This window comes from Hyperolius riggenbachi, chromosome 1 (assembly GCF_040937935.1).
Source record: "Hyperolius riggenbachi isolate aHypRig1 chromosome 1, aHypRig1.pri, whole genome shotgun sequence".
NCBI classification, from domain to species: domain Eukaryota; kingdom Metazoa; phylum Chordata; class Amphibia; order Anura; family Hyperoliidae; genus Hyperolius; species Hyperolius riggenbachi.
Window position 1 is genome coordinate 385,203,380 of NC_090646.1, and position 19,761 is coordinate 385,223,140.

The 19,761-nt window shown below is 45.7% G+C and overlaps 1 protein-coding gene across 1 annotated transcript in view; it reads left to right on the forward strand.

Annotated features, from left to right (window-relative positions):
• The first annotated feature begins 805 nt into the window (after positions 1-805).
• ACER2 (alkaline ceramidase 2) overlaps positions 806-19,761 on the forward strand; it is a 49,082-nt gene continuing 30,126 nt past the window's right edge. Inside the window, exons 1-2 of the mRNA XM_068234398.1 lie at positions 806-1,139; positions 1,383-1,529. Coding sequence (XP_068090499.1) covers positions 1,422-1,529 — 108 coding nt within the window. The 5' untranslated portion in view covers positions 806-1,139; positions 1,383-1,421. The remainder of the gene's footprint in view (positions 1,140-1,382; positions 1,530-19,761) is intronic.

Here is a 19,761-nt window from a genome sequence, read left to right on the forward strand (position 1 = left end):
AGAGAAACCTGCAATCAATCTATGGAGGCCCACATCACAGCTTGCCAAATGAAGAAGATCTTTTGTTTATCCTGGTTCCATATGCCACCTGTGGAGATCACAAGTCCAGGGGCGTAGCAATAAGGGATGCAGAGGTAGCAACCGCATCGGGGCCCTTGGGCAAGAGGGGCCCCAAAGGGCCCTCCTTCAACTACAGAATTAGCTCTCTATTGGTCCTGTGCTCATAATAATCACTTCTATAGATGCTTTGAATAGTGGTAATCATTAACAAACTGCTCCCCATCCCCCTCTTGCACCTCTGACACTGTAGTTGCCATTGGCAGGTTTTGGTGCAAAATATCAATTGTTATGTATAGAGTGCTTGGGGGCCCCATTGTAAAACTTGCATCGGGGCCCACAGCTCCTTCCTTAGCTATGCCACTGCACAAGTCCCCAGGTCAGAGCTGTTTCGGTGACACAAAGTGGGTCTTACACAACATAAGGCAGGTGCTTTCAGTGTGTTAGCTCAGCTGATCAATGTACAGTATATGCACGTCTGAATTCTTTCATTTCAGAAGAGCTGAATGAGTAAATATAGGTTAACATGGATTTTAAAGAAGTTTGAGATTAGAAGGACTAGCATAAGATAAGAGAATGATTATTATCAAACACAGAAGGCAGAGCACAGTGGGAATGTGATTGGCAGACATGATAATCCAGGTTTAGCGATGCTGCTTCTTGAGCCTCAAGCAGCAGCAGGCGGAGATTTCTCCGCTCTGCATAGCCGCCCCATACAGTTCATGTGTCTCATTTTGCACCGCCCACGGGGAGGGGTTACAGCTTGCTAATGGACGGGCTTTATTATTGTTATCACCAGCAGTTGGAAGAAGCAGCAGATGGTAGCGGGGAAGAAGAGAGAAGGCGATCGGCGCGCTGGAGCTGTGGTCGTGTGATGAGATCTCGCCACAAAAGACTTGCAGACTCGGCTAGCTGTTGCGTGATGCGCGTCTACTGATTCGTGGCATCGGCGTGCTGTTGATGAACGGCCAAAGCTCTCTGTTCGCAAATAGACTTTCTGGCACCGAATTGTTGCTTCCAACCAGCGAAGAAACCAGATCTCCGGTTTCACCGGCAGAGACCTCCTCGCACTTGCTCAGCAGGTAGCAGATTACATTTGAAAACGCGTAGATAATTGCTACTGTCATGTGTCAGAGAAATGTATCTTGTGACTGTATTTACCAGAATTTGCTGTGTGTCATCAGCCTGGGTCCAGCTTAGCGCATGACTCCAGCAAAACATGGGACCCCTACTTGGGACAATAGACTTGAGTGAACTTAGGGCAGACAGGTGACAAATGTAGCAGATTGGTTTGAACAGAGTGATAATTATTTCCTTCCTTTCAGATCAGTGCAGTATTACAGTACTACTAGGCAAGATAACTGATGGCATCTCTGAAGATATGGGACCATTTGCAGGCTGGCAGCTCTGAGGTTGATTGGTGTGAAGACAACTACAAGATTGTCCCTACCATTGCAGAGTTTTACAATACAGTAAGCGCTGAAACATAACTGTGTTCTTATCCCTTGTCTCATTCTGACAGTGCTGGGAAATGTACTTTTTATGTGATAAAAAGGATCAAAGTGCTTGGAAAAGTTCTATTCCTAAAAATAACATCTTTTAAAAAGGGCATAACTACAAATCACAAAGTCTTCATGTCCCCTCCATGTCATGTTCTCCACCTTTGTCTCTGTGGTGACCCCCAATGTCTCATAGCAAATGCAGCTAACCTTGCCACCATAAGAATGTTCTGCCACCATTAACTCCCATAAGTACCAAGTCCTTCTACATCGTTCCCAGCCACCCACCCTATAACCAATGTGACTCCTACTCCCTCCTCCCCATGACAAGATAAATGCTGTTACATTTTCCCCTTATCCCCCCGCCCTTCTTCCCACAACAAATGCCATCACCATTAACCCCACTCACCCCCATTGCAACTGTCAGAAGCCTTTACCCCCTAGCAAGTGTGCCCACCATTCCTGCCCCCATATAACACGTAGCCACAATGAGATTACCCCTTCCCTTTCCCAAAACATGCATCCAGTACCAGATTCCCCTCCTTCCCATATTTGCAGGCATTATGAGATTCCCCCCACTAATGTAATGGTGCACATCACAGTGGGTATTTTAACTGCTAAAGTGCTTTCCAAATCAGCCCCTTCTTTTGTGCTTGTGCTTCTCTCACACACCTTCGTGTGATGTCATGGGAGAATCCAGAAGTGCAGGACGGAGGTGAGCGACAGCAGGTGGCTACTCGAAAGAAGAGGATGTTTTAAACCTGGCTCTGGAGCAGGTATAACATCCTCCACAACTCTTCTCTGGGTTTGGGGAAGAGGGCAAGTGAACAAAGGCTGGGGGAGCATGGGAGAGGAATACTCTGGATTAGGCAGAGGGAAGAAGTCAGTTTTGAGATGTAAAAGTGTACATACTTGAATGTATTGTCAACATTATATGTAGTTTAATACTTAGTAGTTTTGCTTGCTGCCCATGGTTTAAGTATTTGTCGACACAAAAATGTATTGCTTTCCATGTGACCAAACAAAAATGAATTACATCCTGAAACTGTGTTCCTTAAATGACTGTATGTGTGTCCTCTCTTCTGCTCTGAGACCAATGCCCCTTTTTAAAAAGAGCGGGGTTAAGCTTCATACACACGGTGCAATTTCCCATCAGATTGACTGGTGATCTGATAAAAAATTGTGTGTAGACATCCAAATTGTTTCCTATCGATTTTACGATCGATTTTGTGTTAAGTATCCAAAATTGATTTGAATCCAATTGGACCGGTCGGAAATTATCTAATAGATCCGTCGATCTGACGAAAAATTGTAACGTGTGTACCTAGCTTAAAGGGATACTGTAGGGGGGTCGGGGGAAAATGAACTGAACTTACCCGGGGCTTCTAATGGTCCCCCGCAGACATCCTGTGTTGGCGCAGCCACTCACCGATGCTCCGGCCCCGCCTCCAGTTCACTTCTGGAATTTCTGACTTTAAAGTCAGAAAACCACTGCGCCTGCACGCCCGTGTCCTCGCTCCCGCTGATGTCACCAGGAGTGTACTGCGCAGACACAGACCATACTGGGCCTGCGCTGTGCACTCTTGATGACATCAGCGGGATCGAGGACACGGCAACGCAGGCGCAGTGGTTTTCTGACTTTAAAGTCAGAAATTCCAGAAGTGAACTGGAGGCGGGGCCTGAGCATCGGTGAGCGGCTGCGCCAACACAGGATGGCTGCTGGGGACCATTAGAAGCCCCGGGTAAGTTCAGCTCATTTTCCCCCGACCCCCTTACAGTATCCCTTTAAGAAGTGTGGACTTCTAGTTTACCTCTAAACCTAAATCTTATTGATGGTTTTGAGGACATTAACTGTCCCCCAAAAATGTGTTGACCATAGGACCATTTCACATTATTCACAGTAAACTGTGGAGCATGTGATTATCAGAGCAGATACACTGCCACATAACCACAGTCAGTGATATCCTGACACTCATTTTATTTGATGTGACAGATAAAACATGAAAACTATGACTCAGTGTATATGTCAACATAGCAATTACCTATAAGCTTTATTGAGTCATAGTGCATAAACAACAGATATTGTTTATGGCACACTATTATATATTTGAATAGACTAGATGCTAAATTTGATAAAAGAACATTGAATCCAATTAAAATCTATGAAAGACTCGAGCAGGACTTCCCAACTCTGTCCTCAGCGCCCACCAACAATATTTTTTTGCAGCAAACCACAAACATTCACAGGTGAGGTAATTAGTGTCTCACCGTAGCTGATTATCTACCTCTGTGGATTTCCACAAAACAAGCACTGTTGGTGGCACTTATGCCTGGTACACACCAAGCAATTTCCCGATAGATAGGTGGTCGAATAGATAATTTCCGACCGGTCCAATCTGATTTCTGACACTTTTATACAATATTGATCAGAAAAATGATCAAAAACCAGATCAGACCTGTCGGAAATAATCTATTCGACTGTCTATCTGATGGGAAATTGCATGGTGTGTATCAGGCATTAAGGACAGGGTTTGGAATCTCTGAACAAGGGCATCTCAAATTGATATTTGACTGAAAGATGGTGAATTGTAATGACTGCAGAATGCTCTGTAAAATAGTATACTTAAGTCTAACGTCTAAATTTATGTTACAAAGAGGAGGTCTTTTTTTGGGGAAAAGTATTGGAGGTTGTTAATTAATGGGAAAGCTAAAGTCTTGTACACATGCTAGATGGGGCTTAGTTGGTCAGTTTGGCTGTCTCTGAAAATAATCTAGCATTTGTATGGCGGACACCATGCACCTGGCCCAGCCAAGCACAGGCACTCAGCCAAGCACAGGCCCAGACTATTCTGCTTCTTACCCAACCAGTCCATGCTGCTCCGTCATGTGCCGAGCCGTTGTCCCTTCATCTCCCTGAAGCTAGCGACGTGTGTGTACAGAACTCAGGCCCCATGCAGGCAACAGTTATTGTGCTTGCTCATGCACCTTAAAAGTTCTTCTAATTGTCCAATTGATCAGTGTAGTCCTTAGTCATGCTTGAGTCTTCTATATAAATGAAATTATGGAGAACAGTGTTGTTAGAAGCAGCTAAACCATGGACATCTTTACACATGCTAGATTCTCAGATGAGACTGCTTTCAACCGCTGCCGCTGCTGGGTTTAGTCTAGCGTGAGTATGAGGCTTTACCAATTACCACCATGGCTAGCACCAATGAAAGTAAGATACAGGACTCCTGTATTAGTACAAGCACTGGAAGGCAAGAAACAGTAGACAAACACTGTAATTCCACTGCGAGTCCTAAGCCGCTCTATGTAAAGCTTCCGCCACGCAGAGTATATTGGTAAAAATGACAACGCTTTCAGATCTCCATATTTGTAAAAGTTCTAGTCGCTTGAAATGATTTGCAGTTTTTTAGGGTACCTGCACTTTTAGCATTAGTGCAAATTGTTCTTAGTAGTGTTGTGCACTATGAGTAGCTAAGATTACGGTAGGTAGCTACTCGTAATCAAAATTTGAATTTGATAGCTCTGCCTGCAGCAAGGTAGGGTTAACTTACCTTTGCTGCTGCCTATAGCCAATGCATTCCACCCATGGTCCACGTAACTCAACTACTTTCTCCATCCGAGTTTGAAGGAGGAAGTAGTGAGTTACGTGGACCATGCGTGGAATGCAGGCAGCATGTAACGATCGGTGTCAGCACACAGAGAGAATCTAATTATTGGTGATCTGCAGTATCACCAAGAATACAGATTATACCTGATTATTGATGATCTGCAGAATCACCGATAATCTAAGTATAACTAACCTCTGGACACCTTATAATGTGAGTGTTTGGTGCAACAGTAATGACTTTGAGTAAGACCACCCAAGGAACAGGTGGTCTCTGGCAGTATGGACGATACTGCCTTTTGAGAAGTGCAAAAACCGTCCAACAGCCTGAGGCCTCCAAAGGGGTGGAGTCCCAGGCTGAAGGCAGGAAGAACCTGTGAGTGAGTGACACCTGAAAGGTGGATGTCACTAGCAGGTCTGGAGACTATCTCTTAAGAGTAGAAATAGCTCTCAAGGTCGGGCAAGCCAGGTCGGCAACACACAGACAGATAAGGTACATAAACAGAAGGCTGATTCGGTATCCAAAGGCTGGCAGGGTTTGGCAACAGGTAATCAGATATGCGTAGGTACCGAATCAGAAAGCAGAGGGATAGTCAGGAATGCAATAGGTCATAACAGATATCAACAATGCCTAGTCTTGGGTGTGAGGTCCGTGGTCTCTACACCCTGGAACTAGTCTGGAGTATAATATGATGGTACAGAGTATTCCTAGACTTGGGTGTGAGGTCCGTGGTCTCGACACCCTGGAACTAGTCTGGAGTATAACCGAATGATAACACAGAGTCCCTAATCTTGGGTGTGAGGTCCGTGGTCTCAACACCCTGGAACTAGTCTGAAGTATAACAATAATAACAAAGAGTCCATAATCTTGGGTGTGAGGTCTGTGGTCTCGACACCCTGGAACTAGTCTGAAGTATAACAGAATAATACACAGAAGTAATCTGGCTCAGTGTGAATTCCCAGGTCCTCCTGGTTCTAACACACTGTAGGATCTGACTAAGGTCTGAGTGCTTTCACGTAAGTGTTCGCAACGGCAGACAACTTGAGACTGACCAGCAGTGACTATATATAGAGCGGCGCTCTCCAGCGCCACCCATCAGCGATCAACCAATAGCCACTTGCTTTGAGGTCAGCTGACCAACCTGGTCAGCTGATTCCTCCTTGTTTGTCATAAAGGTTCTGCCTCTCAGCACGCGCGAGTATTCCTCAGCCTGTGTGAACTAACAGGCCCAGCCACACCAGACGCACTTCCGCGTGCAAACCGCTGCGCTGGACGCGGAATCAGCCGCCTTGCCGCCAGTACACGCGGCGGCTTTTCCGCGTTTTATCACACAGCACTATCGAATTAAAATATTGATTACGAGTAGCTACGTACTCTTAGCTACTCATAGTGCACAACACTAGTTATTAATGAACCAGCACTTTTGTGGGACTATTTGTAGAGAATCAGTCTGCCTGACTGTACTTTATAATCTTCAGATAGCATCCAGCACTCTATTAGGGCCTGTACACACTGCTGCGCTTGCGTTGCGTTTTTAAAAACGCATGCGTTTTTAAAAACGCAAGGTCTTTTGAAAAAGAATGAAAATCGTGATGACTTGTACACACTGGTGCGATGCGTTTTTAGAAAAACGCAATCGCAGTGCCTGCTGCGCTTTTTTAAGCGCAACGCATGAAAAACGCATTAAAAACGCATGCGCTTGCGTTTTTGCCTGCGTTTTTCAGAAGTCAGTATCCCAGAAGACTCTGCAATGTCCTGATTCCTGTTGAAATGTAAACTAGAAAAAAAACAAAGGATTCTTTAGCCAATCAGCAATTACAAGAAAAACGCAAACGCACAAAAAACGCAGGCAAAAGCGCATGTGTTTTTAAAACTACAGGCACTTTAAAAACGCATGCGCTTGCGATTTTGCTTGCGTTTTTCAGTGTGTACAGGCCCTAAGTGGAGACAGCTGTAGGCTATAATGGAGCACATTGGAGTCAAAAACCCATCTACAACTGTCTTTGCCCTTCCAGTTCATCAGGATCCTGTCCTATTGACACTGTTCTTTGTTCCTGTAATACCTCACTGACCTGTTAGTGCAGCTGCTGCGATACCTGCTTTATCTACTGACTTTCTGCTTTCTCCCTTGTACCTTACCTGAATTATAGACCATCTGTTAATGACTACCTGCTACAGTATGTCCTGGTTCCCTTCATTAAGGTGCGTACACACATCCAAACGGGATAAGCCAGTATTACCACTTCCATGTACAGGTAGTATGAGAGCTTCCCTACGCATCCTGTTCAAATGATTGACATTCTGTTGGCACTCATGCTACATGAAAGTGGTAAAGTTGGCCAATCAAGAATAGATATGTGTGTACCTACTGACTACGTACCTCCCACCTGTCTTCAACAGTGATCTGCCTACTGGTTTTCCAGTGACAAGTCCTTGTTGTGTTTGCAGTTACTTTTAAAGTGGAACCATATAAATCCTAATTTTACAGACCCTGCAATTCAGAACATACATTCGTGCACACGTTTGATTAACGTCGGCTGAGGTGATCAAACGTGTGTACATTGGTCCCCAATAAGCAATACCCAACCAACCAACCCACAAGCGATCCACCGGGTAGATCAACTCACCCCCTCGACCAACAATTCCATTGAAGATGTGGCCTCCCCGCACACTGTGTGACAAGTCTCTCATCCCCTCCAAGTTATATAGCATTGTGATTTTATAACAGTGCATCATTCCCTAATATTTGCAGTTTACAAACTACACTCTGTATTTTACAATATGAAACAGAGCAGAGCTAATGACCCTTTAAACACCCCTGCAGTAAAACCTTATCTGACGTTGCCTCTCACTGTTTCTTTGATGTATAAGTGTTTCAGAAAATGGCACTGTAGCCAACCAAGTTTGGTCGGAAAGCTCAGAGAAGCTCTTTTGCATAGATAACAAGTGAAGTTTCTTAACTTTTCCTGTACTGGAAACAATATGAGACTCATATCTGTGCTACTAATGTTCTATTTCTTAGCTGTACTACACATATAATTCATTGTCTCATAAGTTTATTTTCACTTCAGATTCCCTTTAAAGGGATACTGTAGGGGGGTCGGGGGAAAATGAGTTGAAGTTACCCAGGGCTTCTAATGGTCCCACACAGACAACCTGTGCCCGCGCAGCCACTCACCAATGCTCCGGCCCCGCCTCCGGTTCACTTCTGGAGTTTCAGACTTTAAAGTCTGAAAACCAGTGCGCCTGCGTTGCCGTGTCCTCGCTCCTGCTGATGTCACCAGGAGTGTATAGCACCAGCCCAGTATGGTCTGCGCCTGTGCCGTGCGCTCCTGGTGACATCAGGGGAAGCGAGGACACGGCAATGCAGGCACACTGGTTTTCAGACTTTAAAGTCTGAAATTCCAGAAGTGAACTGGAGGCGGGGCCGGAGCATTGGGGAGTGGCTGCGCGGGCACAGGATGTCTGCGGGGGACCATTAGAAGCCCCGGGTAAGTTAAACTCATTTTACCCCGACCCCCCTACAGTATCCCTTTAAGCCTGCACTGTCCATTTAGTTCTAATCCTTATGGCCATGTAAATAATCAGTTTCACTACTTATCTCCTGACAGATTCATATAGTTGAGTTGGCCAAATGACCAGAAAAGTGAAAACCTATAAAATCTGTCCTTTTGTGTCTATCCACTTTAATGGTGCACCTCTTAACAAATTTGTACAGTGTCAGCAGCCTCATTTTAACATAATATATTGCCACAATTAAATTAATTTGTTTCATGAATGCAGTGTCTAATTTTAGGCAGCAGCTGTTTATTAGTTATACACAACAGATTGGGACAGCGAGTGGAATTTATCAGTAATAGGTGTACAGAGACATCATCACTGGTCTAGCTCCCATCATTTACTGCCAAATAACATGACTTGTCTAATTATTTCTGTATAGATGGATCCCACTTGTATATTACTGATTTTCACACCATCTCAAACCATAGTGAGTCACTGGAAATGTCTGTAATAGATAGTTTTACAAGGTTGGGACCTTGTTAGGCGCAGTTCCGGGGTGAGTTGTCAGTGCAATAGATTTGGTGCCATGGGTAAGCCAATAATGATGCCAATACTGTCTTGGCAGTGCTTTTTTTGTCTGTAGTTTTGTTACCCCCACCCTGTCGATTGCTTAACCCTCCTGGCGGGTTATCAAAATCCTTATCAAAATCCGCCAGGGGGCAGCAAAGCCATTTAAAAAAAAAATAAAAAAATTCGATGTAGCCGCCTCCGGCGATCGGAGATCAGAAGATCCCGTTCAAAGAACGAGATCTCCTGGAGGGCTCGTGACGTCAAAGGGGACTCCGATCCACCCCACAGCGCTGCCTGGCACTGATTGGCCAGGCAGCGCACGGGGTCTGGGGGGCGACTGCGGCGCGACGAATAGCGGCGGATCGGCGGGTAGCCGCGGCGATCGCATTGCACACGCAGCTAGCAAAGTGTAGCTGCGTGTAGCAAAAAAAAAAAAAATTATGCAAATCGGCCCAGCGGGGCCTGAGCGGTGCCTTCCGGCGGCATAGCCCGAGCTCAGCTTGGGCTTACCGCCAGGAAGGTTAAGGTGTACCAGAGCTGAAAAATTAAAAAGATTTTATACATACCTGGGGCTTCCTCCAGCCCCATCTACCTGGATCGCTCTCACGCCGCCGTCCTTTGCAGCCCGCAGCTTTGGGAACCGGGTCCCGTCACTTCCGACAGTCGGAGCCAGTCTAACATAAGAGAAGTGCGCTGTTTGCGTATCTCTCCAGCAGCCGCTGGAGAGATCCGTAGAGGGTGCACTTCTGCGTAGCTGGCCGCGACTGACGTCAGTGACGGGACCTGGTTCCTGAAGCTGCAGGCAGTGGAGGACTGCGGCGTGGGAGCAATCCAGGTGGATGGGGCTGGAGGAAGCCCCAGGTATGTATAAAATCTTTTTAATTTTTCAGCTCTGAGTCCCTTTAAAGGACACCTGAACTAAGAGGAATACGGAGGCTGACATATCTATTTAATTTTAAACAATACAAGTTGCCTGGCTGTTCTGCTGATCCTGTGCCTTTATTTTAGCCATAGACCCTAAACAAGCACGCAAATCAGGGGCTCTGACTGAAGTCTAACTGCACATGCTTGTTTCAGGAGTGCGGTTCAAACACTAATGCAGCCAAAGAGATCAGCACAATTTTTCAGTTCAGGTGTGCTTTAACCCTTACCAATCTTATTGCTGAAAATAACTCCTCTTAAGGAAAATTTTTCCATTTGTTAACAGTGTATTTCATAATCTTTATGCATGTAAAGATTTATGGAAAATAATGTTGGTTTTTGCAGTAACAGATGCACCAGTTCATTGCTGTTGAGCTGCTTACATCCCTGTCTCTCAGTTGGAACCCAACCCCCTGCAGTGATAGGAGTACCAGGGGGGAGGTTGCTCTTCCAGTTGCAGGAATGCTCCTTACTAATTGACAGCTGATGAGTCTCTCTCTCTCCAGTTTTTGCCATCACTGCAGGAGGCTGGTTTTCTGATTGGGGCAGAGTGGGGGAGGGGAGAATGTTGAGGTGTATGCAATAAACTGCTGGAAGCAGAACGTAATGTATTACATGTAATGTATTGCATGTAATGCATCGCATTCGGCTCTACTCAGCGTGCAGTAAAGGTGGCCATACACTGGCCCGTTTCGACAGCAGATTCGATCACTGGGATCGAATCTGCTGCCAATCGCTCGCGCTACACGCCTTTTCGTCCGATCCCGTCGATCGTTCCGTGCGGAAAATTAGCGTCGATCGTCCGCGGGTAGGAAGCGCGTTGCTAGCGGCGTTCGAGTACCCGCCGACCGACGCAATAGAGCCGCATACATTACCTGCTCCGCCGGCACGTCTACGCCTGGTCACCGCTGCTCCGTGTCCGCGCTGGTCTCCGGCATGCTTCAGTTCCTCCTGCCCGGCAGGAAGTTTAAACAGTAGAGGGCGCTCTAATGTTTAAACTTCCTGCCGGGCAGGAAGATGTAAAGCATGCCGGGACCGGAGACCAGAGCGGAGACGGAGCAGCGGTGACCTGGGGACTGGAGTCGCGCTGGCGGAGCAGGTAATGTATGCAGGCATGCGGGCGGGGATGCGGCGGCAGCACCACCACCACCACAACAGATTGTGAACGTTTTCAGGCTGAAATCGGTTCACAATCTGTTTGCAGTAAAGGTAGCCATACGATCCCTCTCTGATCAGATTCGATCAGATAGGGATCTGTCAGTTGGTCGAATCTGATGGCAAATCGACCAGTGTATGGCTACCTTAAGACTTTACACTCATAATTTTGCTTAAAGAGACACTGAAGCGAAAAAAAAAATATGATATAGTGAATTGGTTGTGTACTATGAATAATTACTAGAAGATTAGCAGCAAAGAAAATATTCTCATACTTTTATTTTCAGGTATATAGTGTTTTTCTAACATTGCATCATTCTATATTATGTGCAGATTACACAACACTCAGCATTCAAAATGAGTCTTTCAGAGCAGTCTGTGAAGTAATGACCTCTCCTCTGGCAGAGAAAAAGTAAACAGTTCACTTACAGTTGAGATAATAAAAGTCAGATAACAGCCCTCTCCACGACTTATGGCCCATACTCACGGGCTACAATTGTCGCCATTTATTTAGGAAAGGGTTCTTTACAGTAAGAGTGATTAAGATGTGGAATGCATTGCCACAGGAAGTCGTTATGGCAAACTCTATACCTGCATTTAAAGGGGGCTTAGATGCTTTCCTTGAGTTGAAAGACATCCATGGCTACAATTACTAGGTAATGCCTAATGATGTTGATCCAGGGATTTTATCTGATTGCCATCTGGAGTCGGGAAGGAATTTTTCCCTTTAGGGGCTAATTGGACCATGCCTTGTAAGGGTTTTTTCGCCTTCCTCTGGATCAACAGGGATATGTGAGGGAGCAGGCTGGTGTTGTACTTTACACTGGTTGAACCCGATGGACGTATGTCTTTTTTCAACCAAAATAACTATGTAACATGCGGCGCGCGCGTGTTGCGGCGACAGGTCGCCAGTGAGTATGCTGCGTTGCACGGGCGCGCACCCCGAACTGTTGCCCGTCGCTGATGTCGCCAGGCGATTGGCGCGGTCAATCGCCTGGCGACAGTCGCCGCCTCAACTCCGCCGCAACTGTCGCTAGTCCGCGTGAGTACATCTTACTTCAGCCTTTCCTAGTTGCACAGTGGCTGTATTATCTATGTTATATAATCTAATCTTCTTTCCTTTGACGGCTTTGTCGGCTGAGGCAGGAGTGTGCTGCTCTATTGTGATAGGCAGAAGCTTTACACACCCTCTCCAAGCCCCCTCCAGGCTTTGTTTGAGTCAGACTGAGCTCCTCTTAGCCTATCACATGTTAGCAGCCATGTCTTTTGTTTGTAAACTGTCTAAAACTGGCAATTACAAGCCAGGATCACAGCAGGGAGTGGCAGAAACAGCACAGAGAGGCCCAGGAGAACATAATAAATAGAATGGTATGCTTTTTATTGTAAGAATTTTAGAGTACAGATTCTCTTTAAGCCTTGATGGGAAATAAAGCATTGAAGATTTACTACTATGTGCCTGGCTCTTCTCCTCTCAACAAACTTTCAGATACATTGTTAATGAAGGTATTTGAGGAAGAAAGATTTCTGGACTTTAGAGGCAATTTTTTTTTAAAGGAACACTCCAGCGAAAAAAGTAAGCAGTTAAAATCTGACAGAACCGACAGGTTTTGGGCCAGTCCATTCCTTCGTGGGGGATTTTCATGGTTTTCTTTGTTTTCCACAAACACTGGTTCACATGACAGTCAGGGGTCCCTGAATCTGCCACAGACTGGGACCCCTAAACGACCATATGATACCCAGAGGGAGATGCAGGTGGGCCCTGGACCTCTCACCACCAGGGGAATCACCCTCACTGCCTCTGAACTGAATGCTGGTTGCAAAACACGAAAAGCAAATGCACACTCCCAGCTAGCACATTCCTACCTTATATCTGATCAGCAGATGCCTGTCAGCCAATCAGGTGCCATGGTATACACCCTTTGTCTGCTGTATCAAATCTAGCAGGAATTGCATAAATGTAGCAGCATTCAGGTGGGGGGCTTCGGTCGTAGATTATGTCACTCAGCAGGGACACCGTGTGCAGGTAACCGCCCACTTGGTCCCCTCCCTAACCACTCACCTATCAACTGCATCCTGAAAGCTGCAAAAAGAAAAAATTAAAACCACAAACACTGGTTCATTCGACAGTCAGGGGTCCCGGAATCTGCCACAGACCGGGACCCCTAAACTACCATGCGATACCCAAAGGGAGATACAGGTGAGCCCTTTTTTTCAACAGCATTTCCTGAACCGCAGTTGCAAAGTCTAACTGACAAAATGGTGTGCAAGTGAGCAGGGAGGTTGGCTGGTATCTTACTATTTTGGCAGTTAAGCTGACATTCAGGAAACGCTTTGGAAAACAAAGATAACCCAAAGAATCCCCTATGAGAAGGTGAACTAGTCCAAAACCTGTCGGTTCTGTCAGATTTTAACTGCCTACTCTTTTTGCTGGAGTGGTCTGAAATGAAAGGAATACAAAAGGAATACAGCAGCAGCCATCTTCATTCCCTTATAAACAATTCCATCTGCCTGGCTGTCTTGATGAGCATTTTGAGTGACACACCTGCAACAAGCATGCAGCCAGTGGCGTCAGAGTCAAACTATCTGATCTGTGTGCTCATTCTGGGCCTGTGACTTGAAGTATTACAGGCAGAGCAACAGCACAGAAGTAAGGCAACTGGTATTGTTTATAAGGAGAAGAAGATAGCAGCCTCTATAGTCCACCTACTTCAGGTTCTCTTTAAGTTGGTTACGCTCTAAAAACCTACTGACCGGTTTATTGGCTTTCTCAAAAAATTGTTACTATACCGGGGTAAGGACATTACACTGTGAGCTTTGCTGAGGGACACTAAATGTCCATACCTATGACGCTATTTTTCAGATCATTTTCCCGCTGCAAACAATATTTTATACAATATTGCGTAACATTGTTCAACAAAAATGTGTTCAACAATGTTTTACAAGGCAGGCCACCCACAGCAATCGTTTGTTTTTAAACGACTGCCATGTTGGATCGTTATGACCCCCATTGACTTTCGCAGTAGTTTACATAATTGTTCGTTTTCGCAGTCGCCAACGACCCTTGCAGATTCGGCCAGATGGATCGAGGAACAATCATTTGGTGGAGATCCCCAATGTATCTGGCCGTGGGTACATAGCTTTAGTAATGTGTACTGTCTGATGTGCTTTGTAAAGTGTTATGGAAAATATTTCAGCGCTAATCAAATGCAAAGTCAATATAGTTACTTTATTTGTTAACCTTCTTCCAAGTTTGTTGTTAGAAGAGGGGCGACGTTTCTGACATAACGTAGCCTTGTGACTTGCATTCATTTTAAGCCTTGCTTAGAGCAGGATTTTGATTTGACAACTGTGAGGACTTTCAGTTCCTCTTATTAGATGGGGAAACAGGAACAGCTGCAAAACACTCATTATAAACCTAATTTCCTAGCAGCAGGAGAGTCACTTGTTTCAGGCATTCAAGCGCAATCAAAACTATTTTCATTTATAAAAGTAGGCCATACACCTTACAATCTGGTTATGCAATCATTGCAGTGTTCTTCCCAGAAATTTTTTCCAGCCGAGTTTCATGAAAATGTAGCCGGTTGGGGCAAGATGAGAGAATGCAGGGCTGGTGCTTCTCTGCATAAGCCTTCTTACAGCAGAGGAGGAGGTGAGCCGATGACAGCCGGGTGCCGACCAAAACTAGCCGGGTGGCGCAACCGTCTTAAAGAGCCTGGGGAGAACACTGCATTGTGCAGTATGTGCAACTAGCGTATTTGAGCATTAAAAATCTGATGCAATTTGACAAGATTCATAAAAAAGACTGTGACTTTTAAGCATCAGTGTTTGCTACCAAGCAATGGATTAGTCCAGGTGTGGAAAATGAGTTTCGAGCCTCCACTCTAAACAGCTACTCATGCAGGAAGATGGAAGGTTTGTAGGCAGTTAGTACTCCACAAGGAGAGCACAGATACCAGGCTTGCACAACTCAATATCAGTTTTAGTAAGTGTTGGAAATTTGTAGGTGGCTACAAATTGAAATCTGGGGGTGGTCAGTCATTGACTGCTTGGAGGGGGGATGTTGCCTAATGAGGGTCATTATGGCATTTTGGTAGTTTTTACCGAGGAGTGCCTTGGAAGAAAATGTAAAAGTCCTCAAGGGTGGTTTGAGAACCACTGTCCTAACCTAACCCTGTTCTCACACAGAATCCTCCCTTCTTGATGCCCAACACTAACCAATCCCCCCAGGTGGTGCCTAACACTAAAACTTTTCTGGTGTGCGGCTATACTCAACCCCTGCCTAACCTTAGGTTGGTAACTAACCTTAACCCCCCTTACTGGTAACTATAGGTGGGTGCCTAACCTTAACCCCCCCAATACCTAACCCTAAAGACCCCCCTCCCCTGGGTGCAGCCATAGGTGCTCATTCAATATTCGATTGTAAATGTAAATTTGGGCATGGGACCTGCCCGATAAAATAGCAGGTGCCAGGGCCACCCGTTCTGCAAATTACGGCTATAAATAGTCCATGACCGGCTATTTTACATATTTTACATTTACATTATCCCATCACCCGGTTAGTTGGGCTCAGGGTGAGCTGAATGATGGCTCATCCTACTGCTGCTGAAATACAAGACGGTGTTAAATACTATTCACCCTCCAACTCAGAGGGAGAAGTAATTCAGGATCTGGCAATCACCGGCACCCAAATTCCATTTGAAATCCTACTGAAAACATACCATTATGTCTATGGTGGCGCTCAGGTAGCGGAGGGTAGAACATGCACCGAAATGACCTGCTTCGCTATTTTTTATCGGTCCAGCTTCGTGCCCAAATTTACACTCATAGCCAATTTTTTGATGGGCGCCTATGGTGGCGTCCAAATGTAAGGGCTCGTATCGTGCCCACATTTATGTGATCCATCTTACACATGCCAAAAACATACATATAAGTTAATTGATACCCCCCAGAACTTCTTGAGGCCAGTTCATGAACCACGCATGCACATTGTATGTAAGAAAGCGCATATCTATCCGTCACTTGTTTTCTGTTCATTATTTGTAGTCCATTATCATCATCATTGCTATTAGAATTTGCCTTGTTTAATTTTAGGTATAGCTGGGTTGAAGTCTGCAAACACTAGTGGTAATGTACACTGTTCAGTAATCTGTCAAGCAATCAGTGGCCTACTGGCTAATAGAGTATAAAACGCAGTGCACCGTAGTGTAATTATGATTTGCCTAAATCTGCTTTCCATACACATCACTTTATTCATTCTTTCTAAAGAGGTTCACACAAATCTTGGCATACAGTCGTACATTTTCAGTAGATCAGGCAAACAATATCTCCTGTGCAACAACTAAATATTAGATCAGATTTCAGTAGAAATCTTCTGACAAAAGCCATGCGTCCAATGAGAGGCGAGATCAGTGGCCCACACTTAAGATACGCTTTAGGGCCCGTTTCCACTTGTGCAGTGCGATGTCGACGGGAAAATCGTGGCAACGAATCGTGGGCAGTTGCGGTTTCATTGGCGTCTCTATGCGGATTTTGGCATGGAATGGCTCGCTGTTTGCGCAACACGATTTTAACCATGTCAATGCCAGCATGCATTTAAATGGGTTTTTAAGGGACAACGCACGCAGAAATGTGCAAGACTAAAATGTTTGCGGTTTTCTTATTTAGTTACATTACCGACGAATCTCGTGCGGGTGTGCGGCGTCTGAATTCTGATGGGTCTGCTGTGCATATTTTTTTCTGCACAACAAACCGCACAGAATCCCGCACAAGTGGAAACAGTCCCATCCACTTCTATTGCTTGTGCGAATCTGCATGCAGAAAACGCATGCAGATTCGCTGTAGTGGAAACGGGCACTTAGATTTATGGCCAATCAGGAATAATCGTTTCAGCCAAGGCACATCTAACATATGTATATAGCTTTTGGACTGCACAGGCATGTAGATAAAAGCACAGTGCATTCACACCTGTCTCCAGGAAGTGGCAAACAGAACAATTTCCTTAATGCACAGCACTTTATATACCATAACAGCAATTACATGAGGTGCACACTGCAATTTTCTTTTACGTGACAATGACAACCATGACTATGAATGCAGACATTCTGCTTCACACCATCCATTTAATGATGTTACCAGACTAGAAATATGTGGGCTATCTGTTGCTGTAGTTTGCAGTCACACATGCCATTCTTATGTCTATCTCTCTGATCAAATTTTTTTTAGCCATCTTGCTATCTTATGTAACAGTGGCTTAGAAAATGATTATTCCACTAATATTAAACGGATTTGTCAGTTTCATCATAAGAGCAGAAATCTTCTCAACAGCTTCAAACTGCTGCTTCTTTTTTCAGTCTGACACAGATAAATATTTATGTGTAGATATACTGTATATACAGTACATCTATGCTCTTTATAAAAGCTTGAAAAACTTCTTGCAAAAGTGATCTATGTATCCAAAAATACACTCCAAAGTGAAGGAGAGACAGTGTGACACTTACTATGACTGTCTTTCCCCCCATTTTTCCTTCACCCAATGCCGCAACTGCTGTGTAGCAGGTAAACATTGTAGCAGTTCTGGAATGCAACGTATTGTGGCTGGCACTGCACTACTTCTCTCATTACTGCTCCTCTGTCTTGCAGGCTGGCTCAGTGACACAGGTAGAAGCAGAGTACCTCTTTGAGATAGGCTGGCTCAGTGACACAGGTAGAAGCAGAGTACCTCTCTGAGATAGGCTGGCTCAGTGACACAGGTAGAAGCAGAGTACCTCTCTGAGATAGGCTGGCTCAGTGACACAGGTAGAAGCAGAGTACCTCTTTGAGATAGGCTGGCTCAGTGACACAGGTAGAAGCAGAGTACCTCTCTGAGATAGGCTGGCTCAGTGACACAGGTAGAAGCAGAGTACCTCTCTGAGATAGGCTGGCTCAGTGACACAGGTAGAAGCAGAGTACCTCTCTGAGATAGGCTGGCTCAGTGGCACAGGTAGAAGCAGAGTACCTCTCTGAGATAGGCTGGCTCAGTGACACAGGTAGAAGCAGAGTACCTCTCTGAGATAGGCTGGCTCAGTGACACAGGTAGAAGCAGAGTACCTCTCTGAGATAGGCTGGCTCAGTGACACAGGTAGAAGCAGAGTACCTCTCTGAAATAGGCTGGCTCAGTGACACAGGTAGAAGCAGAGTACCTCTCTGAGATAGGCTGGCTCAGTGGCACAGGTAGAAGCAGAGTACCTCTCTGAGATAGGCTGGCTCAGTGGCACAGGTAGAAGCAGAGTACCTCTCTGAGAAAGGCTGGCTCAGTGGCACAGGTAGAAGCAGAGTACCTCTCTGAGATAGGCTGGCTCAGTGACACAGGTAAAAGCAGAGTACCTCTCTGAGATAGGCTGGCTCAGTGGCACAGGTAGAAGCAGAGTACCTCTCTGAGATAGGCTGGCTCAGTGACACAGGTAGAAGCAGAGTACCTCTCTGAGATAGGCTGGCTCAGTGGCATAGGTAGAAGCAGAGTACCTCTCTGAAATAGGCTGGCTCAGTGGCATAGGTAGAAGCAGAGTACCTCTCTGAGATAGGCTGGCTCAGTGACACAGGTAGAAGCAGAGTACCTCTCTGAGATAGGCTGGCTCAGTGGCATAGGTAGAAGCAGAGTACCTCTCTGAGATAGGCTGGCTCAGTGACACAGGTAGAAGCAGAGTACCTCTCTGAGATAGGCTGGCTCAGTGGCATAGGTAGAAGCAGAGTACCTCTTTGAGATAGGCTGGCTCAGTGGAATAGGTAGAAGCAGAGTACCTCTCTGAGATAGGCTGGCTCAGTGACTCAGGTAGAAGCAGGGTGCCCCTCAGACCACACAATGAGTCACCTCCCACCCACAGGTTACACAGTCTCTTAGCAGTCTTCGCAAAGGCAGAAAAGTGCCATGACAGTTTTTCAGAAAGTGCATGTGGCTAACAAACACATTTTTTTATGGATTTTATGGCACAAGTGGTCAGTATTAAGCCACGTACACGCGCCTGATTTTATTCGGCTGAGGCAACCGATAACAATCTCCTTAGCCGACAATCACACGTGTGTTGTGTACCCCACTTGACGACCCCTGATGCCCAACCCATGAGCGATCTGCTGGACGGATGTACCCAACCCCAGCGATGCTGATTCCCCCAACGATCCCATTGTTCGTGCCACTCCCTGCCCGCATGGGGCGCTCGTCATCCCTCCTTACCCCCGACCCCCCCCCCCCCCCCCGCCACACACACACACACACACACACACCACTCTGCTACTATGTGTGTGTTTGGGGGGGGGGCATTGGCAAACTAGATGATGGAGGGGGCTTAGAGTACGGCTGAAAGTTGATTTCTAATTGGTTGCCAGTTTCCTGCTGCGCATCATCACATCATTGCTTATTGCACTGCATTATGTGTTTTAAACATTGCAGATGTTTGTACTTTTACACAGATATA